The 26175-nt window shown below is 45.8% G+C and overlaps 1 protein-coding gene across 1 annotated transcript in view; it reads left to right on the forward strand.

Moving 5' to 3' along the window:
- The first annotated feature begins 4700 nt into the window (after positions 1-4700).
- ZNF598 (zinc finger protein 598, E3 ubiquitin ligase) overlaps positions 4701-26175 on the forward strand; it is a 41332-nt gene continuing 19857 nt past the window's right edge. The window contains exons 1-5 of the mRNA XM_077449373.1: positions 4701-4789; positions 6790-6971; positions 23530-23642; positions 23746-23872; positions 24930-25141. Coding sequence (XP_077305499.1) covers positions 4762-4789; positions 6790-6971; positions 23530-23642; positions 23746-23872; positions 24930-25141 — 662 coding nt within the window. The 5' untranslated portion in view covers positions 4701-4761. The remainder of the gene's footprint in view (positions 4790-6789; positions 6972-23529; positions 23643-23745; positions 23873-24929; positions 25142-26175) is intronic.

The following is a 26175-nucleotide window of genomic DNA, read 5'->3' on the forward strand; positions in this document are numbered from 1 at the left end:
TGACGCCTCTTTTGCACTGTGATGGGGGCCAGATCAGTAAAGGTACTTGTGACCTTGGTACTTGTGCTGATACACTTTTTCTTAAAATTAAAAAATGAGACCACAGTAAAGTTAGCCAAATTCTTTACAATATTGTGAAAGATAATGTTACGCTGAGTAAATTGATACCCAACATGTCACGCTTCAAAATTGCGCCGCTCGTGTAATGGTGACAAACTTTTACCCTTAACAATCTTCACAGGCAACGTTTAAAAAATTCTAGCGGTTGCATGTTTTAAGTCACAGAGGAGGTCTATGGCTAGAATTATTGCTCTAGCTCTATCAATCGCGGCGATACCTCACATGCGTTGTTTGAACACCATTTTCATATGCGGGCGCTACTCAATATGCCTTCACTCGGCGGGACGGGGCGCGTTTACAATTTTTTTTTTCTTATTTATTTTACCCTCTTCTTTTAAAAAAAAAAAATTACATAATGTAAGCATTCCTTGTAATAGAAAAAAAGCATGACAGGACCTCTTAAATATGATATCTGAGGTCAAAAAGACCCCAGATCTCATATTTACACGAAAATGCAATAAAAAAATAAAAAATAAAAATGTAAATGTAATTTTGAAAAAAAAAAAAATTCTCTGTAACCACTTCACCCCTGGAAGAATTTATCCCCTTCCTGACCAGAGCACTTTTTACGATTCGGCACTGCGTTGCTTTAACTGACAATTGCACGGTCGTGTGACATGGCTCCCAAACAAAATTGACGTCCTTTTTTTTCCCCACAAATAGATCTTTCTTTTGGTGGTATTTGATCACCTAATATGGAGACGGGTGGGGGCCATCTTCCCCTCACTCACCTCCATACAACAGATGTGACAGGACCGATTGCCTCCACCGCTACCGGAAAGCAGCGGAGGGCACCCGAGCACAGCGGGAGGGGGCCCCTCTCCCACCGCCGATAAAAGTGATCTCGTGGCGAATCCGCTGCAGAGACCACTTTTATTAGAAAACGGACCGCCCACTGAAGAAGAGGATACCGGGGTTACGGCAGCTAGCTGCTGCCATAACAACGATACCCCTCTTCAAAGTGTTGACGTATAATGATGGCAGGCGGTCCATAAGTGGTTAAGTAAATGTCCTAAACAAACAAATAGTGGTATTTGATCACCTCTGCAGTTTTTATTTTTTGAGCTATAAACAAAAAAAGAGCGGCAATTTTTTGAAAAAAAAAATAAATATGTTTTTTACTATTTGCTATAATAAATATCCAATAAAAAAATAAAAATGTCTTCTTCATCAGTTTAGGCCAATATGTATACTACATATTTTCGGTAAGAGTTTGCTCAAGAGTTATATTGTCAACAAAATAGTGGATAGATTTATTGCATTTTTATCATTATTTTTCTAATAGTAATGCTGGCGATTTGCGATTTTTAGCGGGACTGCAACATTGCAGCGAACAGATCGGACACATTTTTGGGACTATTGACATTTATACAGTGATCAGTGCTATAAAAATACACTGATTACTGTGTTAATGTCACTGGCATGGAAGGGGGTAACACTAGGGACGATCAAGGGGTTAAAATGTGTTCCCTGGGAGGTGTTTCTAACTGTGATGGGATGGGACTGACTGGAGGAGGAGAGAGATCGCTGTTCCTATTCACTAGGAACAGCAGATCTCTCTCTACTCCCCTGACAGAATGGGGATCTGTCTGTTTGATAATGTGGCATGGATTTGATGAGTACTGATGTGGGACGGATGATCACTGATGTGGCACGGATGAGCACTGATGTGGCACGGATGAGCATGAATGAGCTATGGATAGGGATGGATGAGCCATGAATGGAGCATGGATGGATGGATGAGCCATGGATGGAGCACGAATGGATGGAGCAGAGCACAGATAGATGAGCCATGGCTGGGCACAGATCAGCTCTGTGGGAAATTTAGATCCAGTCCACAGCGCTGCCGCACCCAGCTACACCCCCCCCCCCCCCACATGCTGTACCAATCTGCGTGAGGACAAGCTTTGGTTGGTTTACAAGTGATCACGCCATCATTGGACAGTGTGATCACGTGGTAAAGGACTGCTGTCATTGGCCTTTTACCCTGATCCGTGACACGCTGGGTCTGGGAGACCCGACGGTCATGGACATTCCCGGGTGTGTGCCCCAGGGGGCACATGGGAGTGTGATTCTGGGACAGTGTCATAGGAATTCCTTGGGGACCCCAAGTCACCAGAACTAGTATCCACACTGGAGGATTTCCCCTAGATTACTTTTCTGGGGACAACCCAAAATGTATGATTTTCTTTTACTTTCACTTTCAATGATAATGGTAAACAGGACAAATAGAGAGGGCGAATCACCTTGATAGGGGTACAGATGGCAATAAAAACCGACCGTTGTTCTAATCTCTCTCCACTATTCAAAACTAAAAAAAAAGTTTTACCTTTAGTTATACTTTAACCACATGAGGACCACCCCATGCACATATACTGTGTCATCCAAGCGTGTGTACAAGGCTTCAGTTCTACTTTGGGACTTGAATACAAACCGAATTAAGGTGAAGGGGGAAGAGCCACAAACGCACCACAACCACATGTAAAGTTTGTTTGGCAAAGTGTTTTTTAAGACCAACTCTGAGGGGGCGTCACATCACCACCTGCCAATCACTTCTGAAAGGCAACCTGAACACGGATCACTGAACATGCTTCCGAACCCATCGAGTGTCTAAAAGCTCGTACACCCTAGAAATTATATATTTTTTTTTTAATTGGGTGAATATTTTCATCCAAAGAATTTTTGTATTATGTGTACACAACTTTTGACAGCAAATTCCGAATTTGCACATGAAAATTCCCAAAGGGATAAACTCTAAAATGCTTCTAGTACGGGAACAGAGCGAATGATTTTAGTTTAACCACTTGCCGCTGCCCACCGTCAAATGACGGCGGGGCGGTTCTTGTTCTGGATGGACGTCATATGACGGTGCCCAGAACGGGTGCTCTCGTGGGGGCGCGCATTGCGGCGATCGGTGGTGCGGTGTGTCAGTCTGACACACCACTACACCGATCTCGGTAAAGAGTCTCTAAAGGAGGCTCTTTACCATGTGATCAGCCGTGTCCAAACACGGCTGATCATGATGTAAACAGGAAGAGCCGTTGATCGGCTTTTCCTCACTCACGTCTGTCAGAAGTGAGTAGGGGAGAGCCGATAGGCTGCTCTCCTGACAGGGGGGGTCTGTGCTGATTGTTTATCAGCACAGCCCCCCCCCCAAGATGCCCGCCCAGGACCACCAGGTATACCACCCTAGACCATCAGGGAAATGCCTGCCAGTGCTATCAGTGATGCCTATCAATTCCATCTATCAGTACCGCATATAAGTGCCACATATCAATGCCGTCTATCAGTGCCACCCATAAGTACCCATCAGTGCAGCCTTTCAGTGCCACCCATGAGTGCCCATCAGTGGTGCCTATAAATGCCATCTATCAGTGCCCCGTATTAGTGCTGCCTATCAGTGCCACTAAGTACCCATCAGTGCAGCCTTTCAGTGCCCAATGTCGCCTATCAGTGCCACCCATGAGTGCCCATCAGTGCTGCCTATCGATGCCCATCAGTGCCACCTCATCTGTGCCGCCTTGTCAGTGCCCATCAGTGAAGGAGAAAACTTATTTTAAAAATGTTATAACAGAAACAAAAGAAAAACGTATTTTTTTTTTCAAAATTTGAGGTCTTTTTTTATTTCTTTAGCAAAAAATAAAACGCAGAGGTGATCAAATACCATCAAAAAAAAAACTCTATTTGTGGGAACAAAATGATAAAATTCAGTTTGGGTACAGTGACAGCGCTGAAAGCGGAAAATTGGCCTGGGTGGGAAGGGGGTGTAAGCGCCCTGTATTGAAGCAGTTAATGTGTACTGTTTTCATATGATTTTCATACAAGAAAAGTCAGAAAAAAAAGACTGCGCATGATCAGAGACAATAAACAACAATGAAAAATAAAAGCCACACGAGAATTTTCTTTCATCGCTTCCAATTTGCTGTGAGACATCGAGAGAAATCGGAGGAACGTTCGCCCCGATTGTCTTATAATGTGTACCCCACTTATACCCCATCTATTATACCCCACCTATGGCCCCTTTGACACGGCTGCGCCTTGAAAGTTGAACGACTTTACCGTGATTTCAGGGAATTCTTGTGTCTATGGACCTCAACCCCCATCAGTCGGACCAAATCAGTTAGTACAGGGAATACTTTGATGTCGGTGTCACTTGAAGTTGCACAGATATGAATGATCACCATCAGGAATCATGGGGGGGAGCGACTAGTCATGCAACTCGGATCTCCAAAGTCACACAAGTGTGAAAGGAGCCTAAACCTAATTCGGGCTGCGCTGCCACACGGGGCCTCATAGCACAACCAGAAAGAGATGAAAAAATTAATAAATATAGAAATAAACATGAACTATCAGCCCCTCCCACACACATACATTTCCTCCTTATTGCTGCATTTTTTTGTGTCTTCCTCTCCATGTTGTAATTACTCATACTGCCACATAAACCCAGTCATGACTGGTTCTCTTTGACAACACATCCGGTGTCAGTGTCCCCGTTCACCTGAGTGCGCTGCGCTGTGTGTGCGTCACCGCCCTGTGAGAGGAGCGAAGCTGAAGTCTGACAGAGATAAGCGAGTTCAGACCTCCGGCGCGCACAGAGCGTCGCCTGCAGAGGCGCTCTGGTACCCGATTCCGCTGGACTCTATGGCGCGCTTCCGGCGTGGAGCGGCAGGTGGGTGACGTTTCCTTAGCCGGTATCGTGTGCTCGCTGTTAGGCTCGCCTGTGGGAAGGCGGGTTGTGATATCGTGGGACTCCACCGCGGCAGCCGTGTCCCACCAACGCCGGAGCTCCCAGAATCCTCTGCGGCTCCCACAGCCGGCCCAGCGCTTCCAGAACTCCCTACGGCCGGAGACCTACCGCCCGCAACAACTTACCCAGAATCCTCCGCGGCCAGAGACCTACCACTACCCACCACAGCTCTCCCACAATCCTTTGCCACCAGACCTCCCTGTACTCTGCTCTCCCACAATCCTCTGCGGCCTGTTCTGCTCCCTGTGCTTGAGGGATCCTCTGGGGCCTGACTGGTTCCCCGTACACCTCTCTCCCACAATCCTCTGCTGCTGGAGACCTACTGACTGCCACGTCTTTCCCACAATCCTGTGCGGCCAAAGCAGCTCCCTGAACTTGTCTCTCCCACAATCCTTTGTTGTCAGTTCTGCTCTCTGTACTAGAGTACCTTTTAAAATTCCTTTACAGCTTGCCGCAGTTTTCCCAGAAGCCTCCCGGGCCAATCCCGCTCCCTGTACTCTGATCTCCCGGGCCAATCCCGCTCCCTGTACTCTGATCTCCCAGAAGCCTCCCGGGCCAATCCCGCTCCCTGTAATCTGATCTCCCAGAAGCCTCCCGGGCCAATCCCGCTCCCTGTACTCTGATCTCCCAGAAGCCTCCCGGGCCAATCCCGCTCCCTGTACTCTGATCTCCCAGAAGCCTCCCGGGCCAATCCCGCTCCCTGTACTCTGATCTCCCAGAAGCCTCCCGGGCCAATCCCGCTCCCTGTACTCTGATCTCCCAGAAGCCTCCCGGGCCAATCCCGCTCCCTGTACTCTGATCTCCCAGAAGCCTCCCGGGCCAATCCCGCTCCCTGTACTCTGATCTCCCAGAATCCTCTGGTCTGTCCTAGTCCCTGTACTCATCTCCCAGAATTCTTAGTGGCCAGTCCTGCCCCCTGTACTTATCTCTTCCAGAATCCTTTGGGACCAGCCCTACTTACTGTACTCTGATCTCCCAGAATCCTCTGTGGCCAGTTCTGCTCCTTGAAGTCTGCTCTTCTAGAATTTAGTGGCCAGTCCTGTTCCTTGTACTCAGCTCTTCCAGAATCCTCTGGGGCCAGTGCTACTCCCTGTACTCCTGATCTCCCAGAATCCTCTAGTGTTAGTGCGGAACTAGAGACATCATTTAATACAACAGCCAACTTTCTGGGCCTTCCCACCCCAATTTCCGCTCTCCCCTGTCCCTTCTGCCAAAGTTTCACAACCTGCACTTTACATACGCAGTCCCTGCTAGCTGACTCCAACACCCCACATCCTCATATTCCTTCAGTATTTTTCATTTAATCCCCTTACAGCCCCCTAATATCACTGTTCTCTTCTGCCCTTCAATCACACCAGTCTTATATTTAGACTTAGATTTCAGTCTCACATTTTATTTCACCTCTATATACCTTTTTTTTTTTTTTTTTAAATATATATCTATATATCCGCTCTCATAATCTCACTCCCTGCTGCTCAGATCTTCCCCCTCAAGAAGTTTTCCTGGGTGATATTTTATATCCATCAGGGTCACTTTTCACCATTCTTCATCTAACTTTTTAATACTTTTGGAGGTTTCATTAATTCTTGATAACCAGTCCGGTGTTATTTGTGGCTCACACTCTTCACTAGATACCTCTCGAGTCACACAGTCTTTTTTTTTTTTCACCCAATAAGCCTAACTTTGTTTTACTTTATACTGATCTCGGTATTGCACCATTCCTATTTTACTGTATCCTATCTGCCTAGAATTGACTGCATTTCACTTTTCCAGTGTCTTCCCAGCCACTAGTTGTAGCCAAGTTCTTCCAATAACCACTAATCTCACCTTATATATACACGCAGTATCTTAAAGACTATAACTTTGGATCAGTATTTTCTTCATTGTGACTAGTAGTACAGTATTTGTTCCTCTTGAGACAGCCATGGCATCAAAGTCAGCGAACGCCTTGGATCCGGAGAGAAGTTGTGTGTTGTGCTGTCAAGAGCTGGATGTATACGCTGTGGGCAAATGTGACCATCCCATCTGCTACCGCTGCTCCACCAAGATGAGGGTGCTGTGTGAACAGAAGTACTGCGCCGTGTGCAGAGAAGAATTGGATAAGGTACCTCTAAAAAGTGTTGATAAATGTGACTATGAAAAAATTACAAAGGCCTCATTCACATGAGCGTACTGGATGTATGTTTGTGTGAAGGGCTGTATTTGCCCAGGTTTTCTTTGCAGGGAGTCCCATTTATGTCTACTGGGTCATAGCAGCTGCACCCAATTTGACATCCAGAACACAGACAGTGTGAGTTCGGGGACATCAAATACAGACAGTGAGGTTTATTTACTAAAGCTAGAGAAGGCAAGATCAGTCACACTTCTGCAGAGAAACCAATCTGCTTCTAACCTCAGCTTGTTTAAGCTTTGGCAATAAAACCTGGAATTTGATTGGGTTCCCTGCAGAAGTGTGACTGATTTTGCCTTCTCTAGCTTTAGTAAATAAACCCCACAGTCTGGCTTGAGAGCGAGCCTGCAGATGTGCCCCCCCCATAGGAAGCAGCTTCCCATAGTGGCGCACCAAGAAGAGGAATGACCTGGAGCACTGGCAGGGGACCTCAGAAGATGAGGTTCATGGCAGCTCTGTACAATACCACTGCACAGAGTAGGTAAGTATAACGTGTGTTAATAAAATACTTAATCATGTCAAAGTTGTAAAAATGCATCGCTCTTTAGCTCCCTGCACTGCCTGTGTACATATGTGGTTGCAGGGCAGTGACTGACTTTGCCGTCTCTGATTGTCTGTCCACTTTGACAGCTTCCTGGCAGGATCGCTCAGGCTTTAAACTCGTGGTTGAATATGTGTGAGCTGATCACTACTTGAACAGGTAGTTCAGGGAACTAACATTCCATATTGGTTGTGATTTAAATCAAGTCCATTTTAAATCGGTAGTAAAAAGGCTTGATTTAAATCAACTTGATTAAAATCATAATTTTTAAACAGCAACTGTCATCTCTGTCCCGCAGTGGCTCCTCCTTCTGACCTGCTGTTGACTCACCGCCAGTCCCATTCACTTTAATGGTATGGCTGGTGATGCGGCAGTGTCACAACAAGATGAGGGACGTGTCGGCAGTAGGTGAGTGGATGCTCGCTAACGGGTGCTGCCATGATGGATCTGAAATGACAGGTGCCCTTTATTTGTAAGGACTTATTTTTGCTGGTAGTTAGGCTTTAATATTGGAAAACTAAATGAAGGTTTCCTATTTAGAAAAATAATCTGTCATGTTAGTAAAACGGCGATGTCCGAACTAATTTTATGTTAATCACACATAGTTAGGGAACTACTCAAATTCTTTAATTTAAACAATAACATTGCCATTACATGTTGTTATCTCAGCTTTCGGAGCTTGGATTAATTGAATGAGTTTACCAAAATGTAAATAGTGTAGAATACACAGCCTCATGCTACATACAGTAATTAAAACTGTTGGCACCGCAGCAGATGTTTTCATTAGCTGTCGGGTGCTGCTGCCACCATTGCTGGTAAGGGTACCCGGCAGTGTAGCCTTACGGCTTCACGCCGGGAAACCTACTGCGCATGTGGGAGGCCCCGCTCCTCTCTCCTACTGGCCCGGGTGTGGAGGAGAGAGCCCTGCGGCGGAATCGCGGAGTGGCCCAGACTCCCGGAAGTGGGAAAAGGATACCTGTCAAAGATGCCAATTGTGGCACCGTAGGGGGAGAGGAGACAAATGAGCGGAAGTTCCACTTTTGGGTGGAACTCCGCTTTAAGCTCCATTTCATGCTGACTAAAAAAAAGTTATTAATGTACCTTAAATCGAAAAAAAATCTTTTAGATTTTTACTCCAAAGCATTTTATTAAAATAAATTTGATTAGAAACAAAAAAAAAAAATCAGATTTACATAAAAATCAGATTTTCCTTTTTTTTTTTTTTTTTTTATCCACCTTGTTACATTCCAATCTTCACAGCATCGCTGATTATCTTTTGTTAAAAACATTGTCTTGGAAAAGCCACTGGAGGCTTGGCTATGAACTGAGAGCTGCCAGCCTATCGGGATGTAGTCCTGGCTGAAGCACACATTTAAGGGTGGCCCAGGGGTGCTGACAAGGGGGTGGAGCCACCTACTGTCAGCAATGGGGGAGAGAGAGAGAAAGAAAGTCTATACAGGCTGAATATAAAAGAAATGACAGGCTGTCAACAAAATGCACACAGAAATGCAGGAGCTAAGGTATGCTGCTACATCGGTTTCACATGGAGGGTTTCATAACTTTTTCATTTAGATATATTTTAATAACAGGTTAACTTTAAGTGAGGCTTATCAATGCTCCAGTTGAATTTTCTGTCAGAATTTGGTCCTGTGTTTGAATGTTGTGTTTCTAGGATATGTACCCGTATGATCAAGTATATAGGAATGTCAGCGTGACGTCATGCCCTGGAGAAGGATGATTCAGTGCTTTGCACAGGGCTTGGCTGTCATTGAGATAAAAAAAGGTGTGGCATTTATTTTCTAAAGACATGGTATAAGTTTTATTTTCACTATACAAGAGGTGATGTCCCAATTTGTTTTTTTTTTACAGGCTGCTGCACTGCCATTCAAAATTGAGAATGCAATGTAACTGGCCAGGGCTTCCATTATTTGTCAAGCCATAGCAATGTTACATCGGTCCATCCCACTTCTACACATGACCTTGTTGCTGGTAACAGTGTGGTGTTCTGACCTTTGCCCATCTAGTCAGATATATAGAGGCCATGTCATCATACTCTTCATGAGAAAAGTACTACCAGCTGCTTTACCTTCTGCTGAAGATGCTAGAGGCCTGGTGGAGCCTGACATTGGTATTTTTGAGTCTGAGACCCAGAAGAAGAGTGCTGAAAATTAGTGCCAGAAAATGTCAGAACCTCTTGTGTCCTAAACTTGTTTCGTGTTGGTGACTAATAGTGTTGAAGAGAAAGTTATGGAATAAGCATCATCAACAGAGAAGGTTAGCAATGTGGACCCTCCACCCCAAAGCACCTTGTCCCCATGTTGATGAGGACAAGGGCCTCTTCCCGACAACCCTGGCCGTTGGTTTTCGGTGTCTGCGGGCGGGGGGCTTATCGGAAACCGGAAGCCCCCTTTAATAAGGGGGCCCCCGGATACCGGCCCCCCACCCTATGTGAATGAGTATGGGGTACAATGTACCCCTACCCATTCACCTCGCTCGCCCCCCCCCCTTTCCTGACCGGCCAGGTAGCGTGCTCGGACAAGGGTCTGATGTGGACCTGGGGGAACCCCCACACCGATTTATTTATTTTTTTCGGCGTTGGGGTTCCCCTTTAAGTCCATACCAGGTGGCGGGGCTAGCTACGTCTCCTTCGTGGGCCCCGCCTACCTGGAGACGTGCTCAAAATGAGCGGTCTTTCCTCTGCGTGTGTGGGCGAGTCCGTTCATTTCAAAAGTACGGCGGACTTATTACGCCGTATTAGTCCACCGAAAAAGTGCCATGTGTGGGCAAGTAGCCCGTTCAGAAAGTCCGGTGGACAGTCCGGCAGGAAGTCTGTTGGACTAAGTCCGCCGGATAGTCGGCTACGTGTGTACGCGGCATTAGAATTGTTGCCAAACTTCACGATCTCCCTACTTCGTTACCAACTTTGCAGATTGTTTAGTAAATAATCACTTTTGTGAATAAAGATCCAACCTGAATAAGAAGCTGTGTGAAAAGGAGGATCTTTTCTTTATTGTAATAAGAAGACACCTTGGGTTTCACATACACAGGACGTTGTTTAAAGTGATTGTAAGGGTTCGTTTTTATTATTTAAAAAAAGAAACCTATCATACTTACCTCCACTGTGTAGCTCATTTTACAGAGTGGCTCTGAACCTGCTCTTCTGGGGTCCCCCGGCGGCTCTCTCGGCTCCTCCCCGCGGCTTTAAATTTCTTCATCAGTTTAGGTCAATATGTATTCTGCAACATGTTCTTGGTACAGAAATCCCAATAAGCGTATATTGATTGGTTTGCCCAAAACGTATATAGCATCTACAAATTATAGGATATTTTATGAAATTTTTAATGTTTTTTACTAGTAATGGTGGCGATCAGCAACTTATAGCGGTACTGCGGAAGACAAATCTGACACTAAAGCCCCATACACACTATCAGTTTTTCTGCTGAGTTTTTCCTTCAGATTTACCAAAACCATATAATATAAGATCAAACCTTAGGAGTTTCAATGTGTATGCAATCAGGCAGGCCCTTCTATTACATGGTTTTGGTAAACCTGAAGGAAAAACTCAGCAGAAAAACTGATAGTGTGTATGGGGCTTTAATGACACTTAGTGCTAAAAAAAATATGCACTGACACTGGTAGGAGTTAACATCAGGGGCAATCAGAGGGATAAATGTGTCCCTAGGGAGTGATTTGTAACTGTGGGGGGGGGGGGGGGGTGTATGCTTGTACTGTAAGGAGACACAAGAGAAACACAAGATCTTTGACTTCTCTTGTCCCAGAATGGCAGTCTGCCTTGTTTACATAGGTAGATCGGCATTCTACCTGCCTTGGAACTATTGGTGGGTCCTGGTGGACATCGAGTCCACCGGAGCCACTAATTGGCTCCCACTGTGTCCAATCACAGCAGGAGCAGGTCGCTGGCGGCGCACATGCGCGGCCCAAAAGGAATTATGTACTGTTATGTGATTTCGCGCTAAAGGATCGCCCTGCTGCAGTATATGTACATGGGGCAGTCTCCTTTAAGCTGTTAAAGGGGTTGTAAAGTAAAAATTTTTATTTTTTTTAAATAACAAACATGTCATACTTACCTCCACTGTGCAGCTCGTTTTGCACAGAGTGGCCCCGAACCTGCTCTTCTGGGGTCCCTCGGCGGCTGTCTCTGCTTCCTCCCGCAGGTGCTTCTCACGTTAATGCGAGCTCCCTCGCATTGGTGAGAAGCACTGCGGGCGCGCTCCCGTGATACAGCCGGCGGCTATAGCCGCTCGCTGTATCACAAGGCCCCGCCCCCCGGCGCGCTGCGTCATTGGATGTGATTGACAGCAGCGCGAGCCAATGGCTGCGCTGCTTTCAATCCATCCAATCAGCGGCCAGGCTGAGCGGCGAAGAGGACGGCGGGGGCGAGCGCGGGATTTTCGAGGGGTCAGGTAAGTAAAACGGGGGGACTGGGGGCGCCGGCAGTGTGAGATGTTTTTTCACCTTAATGCATTAAGGTGAAAAAACATTTACCTTTACAACCCATTTAAGTGTAACTCCAGCCAGCCCAAAAAAAATGTAGTTTTTTGGGATGGCATAGGGAACAGTGAACACACCTGTAAGGTTTGTTTGCGGTCTGTGCCCCCTGGTCAGAAGATTTCACCTCTCGCTTTCTGTCCCTGTGACAATTTGAAAATTTTGGGTGGTTGTGGAAACAAGGATTGGTGATAAAGCTTCAGTGGATACACCTTTTTCCCATAATAACTCTTACAGGAGTGAATTTCCCTTCCTAGGGGTAGATTTCCTCTCACTTCCGGTTGTCTTCCTCCGTTTTGTAAGTAGGAGTCGTATGTTTGTAACTCGGGGACTACCTGTACGCTGTTTACCATCTATGGGAGAATTTATGGATTTCTCTTTTTTTAGGTTCGAATGACCAGCTTAAAATGTTTGTTACCCCAATAATTCAAAGTTCTGTTCCTGCTGTACTATGTATTTGTATGAAAAATGATCTGGCAGGGCTCTGATTTTCCTCAGTTAACTGCTTGCTTCTGTCTAGGGAATGGTGAAAGTATGTCACTTACATGATCCTTTGCTCGCCCATGCTCTAGCAATGGAATGTCTCTTGGCAATCTCTCATAGCCAATGCAGGGATGTGGGTTTTGATGACATGAAAGGACTTTAGATTGCCGTTGGATAGAAAAGTAGAGGCTGCAGAGACCAGTCTAGCAGCTTGGAGGGGCCTGCGGAAGCAGTGGATTGGGTATGTAAAAGTGCTTCACCAAGTCATCTAGATATAAAGTAGCCATTAACCCAGTTTGGGCACAGACTCGCTGCAAGGGAGGAGTATTCGTCTTCCTAGAGCAGGGGTGCCCAACCAATGGCCCGGGGGCCACATGTGGCCTGCGAAGCCCTCTGATGTGGCCCACGACCTCCTGTGCGATGGCAGATTGGCAAGCCCAGATCACGTGTTACAGACCCGCCATCCCAGAACATCTGTGTTGTTAATGAAGCCGGCAAAGCAAGGAATTGTGGAGCAGAGCTGTATAAGCTGATGCTTCCTGTATAGTGCCGTCTCTTGCCACAGGCGGAGTGATACCAAATGCACTCTGCCAGGGACAGCAACAGCAAGCGATACCTGAATGGAAGACTGTTATTAAAGGTCAGTTTGCAGTGTGTATATGGGCATATCTAGGCAGTGGTTACTGGGCTGCTTTCAAACTGATCCGGTTACCTGCACTGAGGCATAGACTTCTGTTATTACCTGCGGGTTTGGTGAGCTTTCAGAACGTGCACCACACCTGCAGAATATAATAGTCTATGCCTCAGTGCACTGGCAAAGTGTAGCTAATCCGCAGGAAAGACACAGGTGCACTGCGCTGCATTAGTGTGAAAGGCCCCTTTCAAACAATCGGTCCAACTCAATCAAACCCTCCATTCATCTCTATGAAACGGCAGATGTAAACAGATTTGTGTCCTTTTACACCTGCCTACCACCAATCTTATTCCCTAAAAAAAAAAAAAAAAAACAGAGGGGATCAATCCCCTTCCGTTAGATGGCTTTCACATTTATAAGCATTTCGCCGCTAGCCCCCCCCCCCCCACGCTAGCGGCAAAGAAAGGGTTAAAACCAAGCCTTGTTGTTAAAATCAAAAACAATCACTTTAATTGAACAAGCTGAAGCTAAAAGCTGATTGGCTACCATGCAGACCTGCACGAGATTTTGCACTCTTCAGTTTTAGTAAATCAAACCCCATAGGCTGTTTATTGAGGTGCATTCAGGGGCTTAGGCAAAAAATGCCATAAGCCCCAAAAAGGTCAGTTTAGAAGCTGCAGTGTGCATGAAGGCATAAGCCCAATGACATTAATTTCTGTGGCTTTGTGTTTTTGCAAAGATTCTATTCAGTTCCACTTCACCCTGCTAGGGTGAAAGAATGAAACCCGCAGGACTTTTCTTTTTAACCACTTGCCGACCAGCGCACGACGATGTACGTCGACAGAATGGCACGGGCAGGCAAATGGGCGTACATGTACGTCCCTTTAAATTTGCTGCCCTGCCATCAGGAGCGCGCCGTCGGGAGCGCTGGTCCCCGTGAGTCCGGACTCTATCGCCACGGGCATACCCGCGATCGTCTCACGGAGCGGCCAAATGAAGAAATGCCGTTGTAAACAGCATTTCTCCATTCTGCCTAGCAACTAGTGACGCTGATCTCTGCTCCATGTGATTGGAGCAGAGATCAGTGTTCACTAAATGAAAGCCCAACCCCCCCACAGTTAGTAACACACCCCTAGGAACACTTAACCCCTACACTGCCACCCACTGGTTAACCCCTTCACTGCCAGTGTCATTTACACAGGAATCACTGCATTTATATAGCAGTGATTACTGTATAAATGACAATGGTCCCAAAAATGTGTCAAAAATGTCCGATGGGTCCCCCACAATGTCGCAGTCACAATAAAAATCGCTGATCGCCGCCATTACTAGTAAAAAAAAATAATAAAAAATTATTAATAAAAATGCTATAAAACTATCCCTATTTTGTAAACGCTATAACTTTTGCGCAAACCAATCAATAATCGCTTATTGCGATTTTTTTTTTTTTTTTTTTTTTAACCAAAAATATGTAGAATTTTTGGGGGATATTTATTATAACAAAAAGTAAAAAATAATGCGTTTTTTTTCAAAATTGTCGCTCTATTTTTGTTTCTAGCGCAAAAAATAAAAACCGCAGGGGTGATCAAATACCACCAAAAGAAAGCTCTATTTGTGAGAAAAAAAGGACGTCCATTTTGTTTGGGAGCCACGTCGGAACGACCGCGCAATTGTCAGTTAAAGCGACGCAGTGCCGAATCGCAAAAAGTGGTCTGGTCTTTGATCAGCAAATTGGTCCGGTCTGAAAGTGGTTAAAGTAGCATGTCCGTGTAAGATGTCCTACTGAAAAAAAAATAGCAGTGCATTTGGTTTGAATCATTCCTTATGCCGCGTACACACGCGCAAATTGTCCGGCGTACTTAGTCCGGCAAACAGTCGGCCGGACTATCCGCCAGATTTTTCTACCGAACGGACTTGGCCACACACGGACACACAAAGTCCGGCGTTTGCTAGCGCGATGACGTACAGCACGTACGACGGGACTAGAAAAGAAGTTCAATAGCCTCCTTTTTCGTACTTGCTTCTGAGCATGCGTCATTCTTAGTCCGCCGTACTAGCATACTGATGAACGTATTGTCCGCTGAAACCCAAGTCTGACGGGAAGATTGGAGTGCAAAAATACTTTCTTAGTCCGCCGGACTTCATGCTGGAAAAGTCCGCTGAAGCCCACTGTGAGGGGGTTCGCTCGGTAGCGGGTGTGTGTGACCCCCTGGATGGGTTCACAACACAAAGTCAGGCACAGCAGACAGCGGTGTAGGTGCAAAAAACAAAAGATCCGGTTTATTTAAGCTACATGCAGTGATACATATAACAGCCAAACAAAATAAAACAAGAAAATAAATCCTGGTCAGCTTGACCTCTAACTACACACGTAGACTCCCTGTCTAACAACTGGGTGCAGCCTTGTGCTGCCCCAATCCCTGTCCCTATTGTAGGGGTTTGCCACACAGGCGTTAACTCACCGCACAGAACAGATCTCAGACTCCCCAGTCTATACACACAAAACTGCTTCCAGGATGGAGCATCTCCCTATGCATGCTGGGGTTTTTTGTAGAGGTCTTAATGAGCCCACTTACTACAGCTGGGCTCATTAACTCTTCCCCTCTAATTGTAAAAGTCTGCATAAAGCCTGAATCTAGGACACACATATTTCCCATCCTGAATACAACCAGGTGATTTTACCTGCGTGCTGCCACATACCCCCCCCTCTTGTTTCAACCTTGGGGTTGTAACACAAGCAGCCAGACACGCATGTATCCGAGACAAAGCATCCACATTCCCCATTTTAACACCAGGGCGATGCTTAACTGTAAAGTTAAATTCCTGTAGGGCCAGGAACCACCTATTTACCCTTCTATTGGTCTCCTTGTTTTGAGCCATCCACTTTAAAGGAGCGTGATCAGTCACCAGGTCAAAGTGCCTACCTAGCAGATAGTACCGAAGGGAATCTAGAGCCCACTTCACTGCTAAACATTCCTTCTCAATCGTGGAGTAATTTACCTCATGGGACTTCAACTTCCTGCTGAGGTAAATGACTGGGTGCTCTTCCCCTCTCCAGACCTGGGATAACACTGCTCCTAACCCAACGTCTGATGCATCAGTTTGTACCACAAAGTCCTTAGAGAAGTCAGGTGAGTACAACACTGGCTGGCTACATAAGGCTGTTTTTAAGGACTGAAATGCTTCTTCAGCCTCTGGGGACCATTTAACCATAACCGACTCTTTCCCTTTTGTCAGGTTGGTGAGGGGCACAGCCTGAGAAGCAAAATGGGGAATGAATCGTCGATAATAGCCAGCGATTCCCAGAAAGGCTCGTACCTGTTTCTTGCTGTTGGGACGTGGCCAACTCTGTATGGCCTCGACTTTATTGACTTGGGGTTTTATCACCCCCCTCCCAATAGTGTACCCAAGATATTTGGCCTCCTCCTGTCCAATGGTACACTTCTTTGGATTGGCCGTAAACCCAGCTTCCCGGATAGAGTCTAGGACTGCTTGTACTTTTGGCAAATGTGAGACCCAGTCTGTGCTATGGATAATCACATCATCCAGGTAAGCTGCAGCATATTTCTGATGGGGCCTCAGAATCTTATCCATTTTCCGCTGGAATGTTGCCGGTGCATTCTGTAACCCAAACGGCATTCTCTTATATTGGAATGCCCCATCTGGGGTTACAAACGCAGTTTTCTCCTTGGCCGACTCGGCCAGGGGAATTTGCCAATACCCTTTGGTGAGATCAAGAGTTGTCATATATCGGGCTGTTCCCAGCCGGTCAATCAACTCATCTATACGTGGCATGGGGTAGGTGTCAAATTTTGTAACTTTATTTAATTGTCTAAAATCGTTACAAAACCGCCAGCTCCCATCAGGTTTGGGCACTAGTACAATAGGACTGGACCAGTCACTCTGGGACTCCTCTATCACACCCAATTCCAGCATCCTTTGAACCTCCCCACGTATTGCCTCCCGTCGGGCCTCTGGTATTCTATAAGGTTTTAGTTTTACCCTTTCTCCTGGCGGGGTGATAATGTCATGCTCTACGCCAGATGTTTGTCCCGGAAGCTCAGAGAAAATCTCTTTGTTACGAAGTACAAACTCTTTAACCTCCTGTTGTTGGGGTTTCGATAAGGTGTCTGCTATTCCAACCTCAGGAACTTAGCAATCAGGCTGTACTTGTGACAAAGTCTCTGCGACTAGGGATTCCCTATCCCTCCAGGCTTTCAGCAGATTGACGTGATAGATCTGCTCCGGCTTTCGCCTTCCTGGCTGTCTAACCCTGTAGTTCACCTCACTAATTTTTTCAATTACTTCATATGGACCTTGCCATTTGGCCAGAAATTTGCTTTCAACCGTAGGGACTAGCACCAAGACCCTATCCCCCGGGGAAAAAGTACGTGTCTTGGCCCCACGGTTGTACACTCTCTGCTGTGCTAACTGCGCTTGGGTTAAATGTTGCTTTACAATTGGCATTACCTGTGCGATTCTATCTTGCATCAGGGCGACGTGCTCAATCACACTCCTGTGAGGAGAACTCTCATTTTCCCAAGTTTCCTTGGCGATATCCAGCAGCCCTCTTGGGTGTCTCCCATAGAGCAACTCAAAGGGTGATAAACCCGTAGAGGATTGGGGTACCTCCCTAATGGCAAACATCAGATAGGGTATTAGACAATCCCAATTCTTTCCATCTCTATCCACCACCTTCTTTAACATTTGTTTTAGGGTTTTGTTGAATCTTTCAACCAACCCATCTGTTTGGGGGTGATACACAGATGTACGCAATTGCTTCACTTTGTACAACTTGCATAATTCTTTCATAACCCGGGACATAAAGGGTGTACCTTGGTCCGTAAGCAGTTCCTTACAAATACCCACGCGGCTAAAAACAAGGGATAGCTCTTTGGCTATGGTTTTGGCCGAGGTATTTCGGAGAGGAATTGCTTCCGGATAACGGGTGGCATAGTCCAATATAACCAAAATGTACTGATGCCCCCTAGCAGACTTCATTATCGGACCTAGCAAATCCATTGCGATCCTCTCAAAGGGGACCTCAATGATAGGAAGAGGTACCAGTGGGTTACGGAAATGTGGCATAGGTGCCGACTTCTGACACACAGGGCAGGAGGAACAATACTTTTCTATTTCCTTCATGACCCCAGGCCAATAGAATCTCTGCAATACCCTCTCTCTGGTTTTCTCTGTCCCCAGATGACCTCCCAGAATGTGTCCATGAGCCAATTCTAACACCAACTTCCTGTAAGGTTTGGGTACTACAAGTTGCTCAATGGTTTCTTCTGTATTTGAGCCACTCGATATAGCAGGTCCCTTTCCATAGTGAAGTAAGGATAAGGGCAAGTCTTATTTGGGTTCACTAACTTGCCATCTACTTTCACCACATTTTCCCGTGCCTTTATTAGGGTGGGGTCTTTTAACTGTTCTGTGGCAAAATTTTCCCTGTGAACCTCAAGATCCGAAAACTCCACAGACGGCATGTTTTCATCTGAGGATGTTGGCTCCTCCCCAGTTTCTCGAGTTTCCCCCGCCAATACCGACAAGGGAAATTCAGGAGAGTCCTCACCACTCCCAGAGGAATTCTGGTCATCTTCCTGGTTTATAGGGGCACCAATGGGGGCCTCAGGACAATCCCAGAGTTCCCAGAATTTTGGAAAATCCCTTCCCACAATAGCATCATGTGGTAACTGAGACACTAACCCCACCTGATGAGAGAGGTTACCTTTTGGGGGTCTCAAAAAACACTGAAGTTACAGGATACTCTCGGGTGTCCCCATGCACACAAATAACAGCCACCCTGTTCTTCCCAGAGACCTCTGTAGTAACTAATTCAGCTTTTATCAATGTTACCAGGCTACCTGAATCTAGCAACACATCAACATGTCTACCATTAATACACATTTTACATAAATGTTTCTCAGGTCCCCGAATGGCCGTGCATGCAACTGTCGCAAACAGCGACTGACGTCTCTCCCTTATAAAGTCACATTGCATAGGCTCATCCACAACTGGGCAATTGGCTGCAATATGTCCCTCTTGCCGGCAGCGGTAGCAAATAATTTTTTTCGCTGCCTCTTGCAGCATGGGCTTCCTGGGCTGCTCCCGCCAGACCTTAGGTAGAACTCCCACTCTCTCACTCTCTCCACCCTCACCCCTTGGAGTCATCTTACCCGCCACTGGGGATGATCTGGTCTTAGGGGGGAAAGTCCGTGAGTCCCTGGAAGAGGTGGTCAAGTTCTCTGTAGCCAAGTACCTCTCAACCAGATCCACAAGTTTATCTGCATTTTCTGGATCTCCATGGCTTACCCATTTTTGGATGGCAGTAGGAAGAGCTCTCAGGAAACGATCCATAACCACACGTTCCACAATGTTTGGTGCGGTCAAAATCTCTGGCTGCAGCCACTTCCTGCTCAGGTGAATGAGATCATACATTTGAGACCTGGGAGGTTTTCCAACCTGAAAAGTCCAGTTATGCACACGCTGAGCCCGGACTGCCAGGGTGACACCCAGCCGTGCCAATATTTCTGCTTTTAGCACCACATAGTCTTTTGCTTGGTCAGGCTCTAGGTCATAATAAGCTTTCTGCGATTCCCCAGTTAACAGAGGGGCCACCAGTCCAGCCCATTGCTCCTTAGGCCACTTTTCCCTTTCAGCAGTCCTTTCAAATGTGGTCAAAAACACCTCCGGATCATCATCTCCAGTCATTTTTGTCAGTAAACGGCTCACACCAAAGGATGCGGTATTATTGTACCCACTTGCTTCATTGGTCTGCGGACGTTGCTGTATCAATGTCTCTATTTGCTGTTGAAAATTCTGCTCTTGCTTCTGCAACAGGTCTATGAAGCGGGCTTCAGATCGCTGCTGGGCTTGTTGCTGAGCTTCCAAACTCTGCTGCAAAGTTGCATTTGTCTGCTGCTGATTTGCATTTGCCTGCTGCTGGGCTTGTTGTTGAGCTGCAAGGCTCTTTTGTAAAGCCGCATTTGTTTGCTGCTGATTTGCATTTGCTAGAACCAGCTGTCTCAGTATCTCCTCCATGCTGGCCTTTTAAAAAAAAAAATTGAAAAAAAAAACTGCCAAAATTCTCCACCAACTGTGAGGGGGTTCGCTCGGTAGCGGGTGTGTGTGACCCCCTGGATGGGTTCACAACACAAAGTCAGGCACAGCAGACAGCGGTGTAGGTGCAAAAACAAAAGATCCGGTTTATTTAAGCTACATGCAGTGATACATATAACAGCCAAACAAAATAAAACAAGAAAATAAATCCTGGTCAGCTTGACCTCTAACTACACACGTAGACTCCCTGTCTAACAACTGGGTGCAGCCTTGTGCTGCCCCAATCCCTGTCCCTATTGTAGGGGTTTGCCACACAGGCGTTAACTCACCGCACAGAACAGATCTCAGACTCCCCAGTCTACACACACAAAACTGGTTCCAGGATGGAGCATCTCCCTATGCATGCTGGGGTTTTTTTGTAGAGGTCTTAATGAGCCCACTTACTACAGCTGGGCTCATTAACTCTTCCCCTCTAATTGTAAAAGTCTGCATAAAGCCTGAATCTAGGACACACATATTTCCCATCCTGAATACAACCAGGTGATTTTACCTGCGTGCTGCCACACCACACACAATCGAATTGTCCGCTGAAATGCGTTTCGGCGGACTAAGTCGCCGGACAATCTGATCGTGTGTACGCGGCATTAGACTTAGCAGTAACACAGTTGCTGCACCAGCCAGTGTCAGATATTCAGTACTTGTAATATTTATTCTGAATGTTTATGATATTGATCCTTGAAGAACTGACTACTGCACAACTGAGGAAGCAATAAATGGAGCAGCCACAGGGCCCAGCAAACGGACTGGCTTATTTATAAGGAAGGACAAATACCAATAATGAGGGTGCTCTAGCAGCCAATCCATTTTTAAGGCTTCTGTCCCTTTTTAAGGCACAAGATATAGCACAGTGCTTTTGTCATATCAATTGTCCCTTTCTATGTTGTACAATACGTGGCTGATCCTGTCTGTTCCTGTTTTCCCTTCTGTAAACTGACCACATTTATCATGGCTGCTGATCTCTGATAGTGTGGTCGGTTTATTGTGGCCTCCATCATCCAGCTATCTCCTCAGTGTCTCTGCATCTCCCCCTCCCTCTCTCCCTGTCAGTTCTGTAGTCTGTGTGTGAGCCGATCTCCTCTCTCTCCTCTCATGCCTGCGTAATTCTACTGCCTGTAGCTGATCCAGTGCTTATAAAGTAGAGAAACTTATATTAATTACTTTAATCCTCTCTGTTTTACATCACTGTTCAGTACGGTGTGTTTTCCTAAAATTATAATGCTAAATACCTTGTTTGCAGAGCCCTGCTGTGCAGACACATGACCTCCTTCTGCCAGCTTGCAGTCATCATAGGGGAATCTCAGCCCCTCCCACTGTACTGGCATCAGGAAGGAAAGCAAAGGGAGGTCACATGACGGCACAGCAGGGCTTTGCATAGAAGGTATTTAGCATTATAATTTAGTAAAACACACACTGTACTGAACAGGGATCTAAAACGGAGATATACACAGTAATTAATGTTTCTTTACAACCACTTTAGGTTATACTAACGTTTGTGGCACTATGCGCTAGGGATGCACCGAATGGGTTTTTTGGTGCAGAAACTGAAACCGAAAATCTTCCTTGATCCCGAAAACCGAAATGGCACCGATACCGAAATTTACTGTTTTTAAAAAATATTTTTATACAGGAGATGGTCAGAGACTGGGGACGTTCTACAGGAGATGGTCAGAGACTGGGGACGTGTTACAGGAGATCAATGCAGCCTCACCAGTGCCCATCATATGCAGCCTCACTGTGCCCAGCAGCTTACCAGTGCCCGTCATGTAGCCTACCTGTGCCTCACCAGTGCATATAAACACACACACACACACACACACACACACACACACACACACACACACACACACACACACACACACACACACACACACACACAATCTCTCTATGATAGAGATAGATAGATAGATAGATATCTATCTATCTCTCTATGATAGAGGTAGTCTTTAAAAATTGGCACACACTGCTAGACGCCTCTCCCTTGCTTTCACTTTCATAGTAAACCGCGTGCCCCGAGCCCCTGCACAGCCGATTTACACATCGGCTGAGGAGCCATATGCAGGCACCGCTGGGGAGAGGGGGACTTTACAGCGAGACCCCACGGTTGCCTGCAGCATAGGTGAGGAGGGAGGGGAGGAGGAGAGACTAAAGACGGAATGACACCCCTGTGATGGGCGGTGCCAATCCCAGCAGGCCCCGTCCCATTTTTGGCGCCAGTATCGGTGAAAATTCTCTTTCGGCTTTTTTCCGAAAGGGCCATTTTTGGCCGATATATTTAGGCGGACGAAATTTCGGTGCATCCGTACTATGCGCCCTTGGACGAATGACTGAAACGCAAGCAGTCTGAAGTTGTTTGAGAGATGTATGGGTATATAAAAAAAAAAAAACCTGCATACACACCTCCATGCTGCAGCATCTGTGTGAGGCTACAGCTGTCCCCTGCTGGCTCTAAGCCCAATAACTGATCACATGACTATTGATCGCTCGGTTCTGGTTGCTCAGGGTGGAGTGTGGTGACTGTCAGTCGCTGCTCTCCTTTCTGCTCCTCCATTGCTCACTAGTGCACCAGGCTGGTGAGGGGGCGGGCACAGCTGGCTTTGGCTCTCAGCATCCTAGGAGAGCAAACGTAAGGGAACTGCTATGATCCAGAACAGAAGTATGACCAAAAAAGCTTAGGCCATACTTTTCTTTTAAGCATTCCCTACGAGTTAAGAGAATGGCTTTCTATATTTTTTTTTTTTTTTTTTTTTATCTGCCTGCAGTTTAGCGGTTTCCTGCTGTCACATTAGTGAAAAGGACTTGTTATTGGTTTTTATACTTTGCTCTTTTTTATTTACAATAAAATTTTGTTGTATGGAAATGGAATGAAATGAAAAGTGGATATGTTGCCAATGACAACCAGTTGGATTCCACTGTCATGCATGGGTCATGGTTTTAGTTTTTTTTACTGGGTTGAGTCAAGTCATGGCAGGTCCAGTCATGTATTGGATGCCATGGCAGCTGTAGATGGAACCACATCTAATATTCCCAATGCATCATGGGATATATAATGTTAAAGCATCACTGAAAAATGACATAAGCTTATACGCTTGGTAAATCTGTGTGACTGAATATATTGACCATGAGTGTTTCTCCACTGTGTTTTTCAGCTATTTATTACAGACATTTTTCTTCATATAAATGTTTTTTGGTCTTTTTTTGTTTTTCAGGTGGTTTTTGTTAAAAAGGTGTCTCCTTTTTCCAGTATCAACACCACCCAGATGCAGAGTGACAAGAAATATGATATATACTTCAGTGATGGCAAAGTATTTTCTCTCTACAGGTAACGCACAAAGTTTTTTTCTATTTTTATTTTTTGTTTCTTTTTTGTGATCTGCCTTTTTCCACCGCATGTCTCGCCTCATCTCTTGTATCTGTTTCCGCAGGTGGCTGCTGCAACATGAATGTTGGCTGTGCCCTGACAGACCTTTCCACACCTTTGCTGACCTAGAGCAACATATGAGAAAATATCATGAGTTGTTCTGCTGTAAGCTATGCGTGAATTATTTAAAGGTAAGGGCAGCAAAGTCGCAGGAAAAGCTGATAGCAGCTTCAGCCTCCCAGCAGCTACTGGCATTGGAGAACAGCTGTGATGGGGACGTGTGGTCACTCTGAAAGAGAGGAGTCTGTGTTCATGCAGAAGCATTGATTAGTTGGTCCTGATTGTATTTATAAGCATCCACGTTGCCCACCACAGTTGGCTGTACTCCAGTGCCAGTAGCTGTAGAGTGGTACAGTAAACTTATTTGGGAAGTTTTTTGTCAGCTTTGTATGCTGGAATTATTAAAAGGGTAATGGTGGGTCTGAAAATGGTCCAGTTTGCCCAGAAGAGTTTAGCTCTGCTTTTAACATAAATTAAAACCTGTAGTGAGAATGTAGCTTTATTGAAAATATTTTTAGTGCCAGTTCACACCACAGAAACCCAGTCTGGATACATTCCAGATGCTTTTCTGCATGCATGCATTTTTTTTTTTGATGCAGTCCAGTGCATTTTTTTTTTCCCTAGCCATAAAGAACATGTGCGTTCCAGTGTGTTTTTTATGCAATTTACAGGCATATCCCACTTTTAAGTACATAATGGGGTTTATTTACTAAAGCTGTGAAGTGCAAAAGCAGGCTCACTTCTGCATAGAAACCAATGAGCTTCTAACACCAGCTTGTTTAGTTAAGCGTTGCTAATAAAACCTGGAAGCTTATTGGTTTCTATGCAGAAGTGAGCCTGATTTTGCACTTTCCAGCTTTAGTAAATAAACCCCATTGTGTACTTAAAAGTGGGGTATGCCTGTACAGTGTTCCAGTGCAGGAAAAATGCAGCATATTCTACTTTTTTTTTTTTTTCCCCCTGGAACTGCAAGCACTGGTGTGAACTATGCCATTGAAACCCATATAAACAACTTTCCATTCGCTTTTGATGCAGAGAGAAAACGCTCTGGACTGCATAGTGTGAACTGGCCCTGAATGCATTAATAATGAAGAGTCCATAATGTGATTGCTCCATATAAACAAGCCAGTGTTTTTTGCACTGTATAAAGTCCTGGTCTGGTTTGCTTGAACAGTCTTTTTGTTTCAGAATTTTACCTATGAGAGGAAGTGGTACAGCCGCAAGGATCTGGCTCGCCATCGTATCCACGGTGACCCGGAGGACACATCCCATCGTGGTCATCCTCTCTGCAAATTCTGTGATGAACGATATCTCGACAACGACGAGTTGCTCAAACATTTACGCAGGGACCATTACTTCTGCCACTTCTGTGACTCTGAGGGGGCCCAGGAATACTATAGGTTGGTGTCCGTAAATTAAGCATATAAATTACAACCAGAAATTAGACCAACCCTTCATAGTTTGTGGTGGACAGTATCGTACTATCACAGAGCGTTTACTATCTAGGCTGTTGTGGTCTGAGCATTTATATTAACTATCTCAAATTCCCTGGTATTCCTCATGTTGTCCTTTTACTTTCCAACCGATCTATAGTCGAATGACGGCTACAGCGCGGTTAGCCAATACTAGTAGGGCGTCTGTTGTCATCCTCCCAGGACCGCAACCAGGCATGCTCTGTGATCGATTTGTGCCATTCAGACATGGCTGATCACAGATCGGGGTAACAAAGCAATCGCAGCAGCTCTTTACCATGTTATCAGCTGTGTCTGGTTTGCAGCATTCCTTTCATCACACTGTTACAACGTGAGGATGGAGCCGGTAACCAACAAGTGTGGTCTCTGACTTTCTTCAGGTATTATTCTCCATGACCTTAGCTGGAGGCCAGCAGAGAGCGTGCGCACAGCATGAGTATTGCCTTGGTGAATGACCAGCAGCTTAGTGGGAAATACCCATTTGTAGGGTATGTGATGGTTTTGGAGTGCCTTTGTGATAGTGGATAATTGGCTGTGGTTCTCCATGGTCGCCTTGGATAGGTCTGCATAGAGGGCAATACCGTTGAAAGGGATTCTGGTAGAATTCTGGCACGTTTTGCGGCAAGCATCACTTTTGCGTTCTAAAAATGGATGCTAGCACATCATGAGGTTTCTCTGCAGGGAGGTGAGGACGTTTTCGGTAGCCTGTGTGCTCTATCATATTCTAAGTCTGTCCGGTACTAGGGTACGCATCATGGATTGTAGGAATCGCCAGTTCAGGTTGCTGTACTAACTCTGGTATGTTGCGAAAATTTGATGACTTTCCGGCGGGACTGGTCCTTAAGGTCTGCCAGTTTAAAGCGGAGTTCCACCCAAAAATGGAGCTTCCACTTTAAGCACTCCTCGCCCCCTTACATGCCACATTTGGCATGTCATTTTTTTGGGGGGTGGGGGCTTCGTTA

This window comes from Lithobates pipiens, unplaced genomic scaffold (assembly GCF_037356315.1).
Source record: "Lithobates pipiens isolate NorthernLeopardFrog02 unplaced genomic scaffold, aLitPip1_a1.2 Scaffold_22, whole genome shotgun sequence".
In the NCBI taxonomy this organism is placed as follows: Eukaryota; Metazoa; Chordata; class Amphibia; order Anura; family Ranidae; genus Lithobates; species Lithobates pipiens.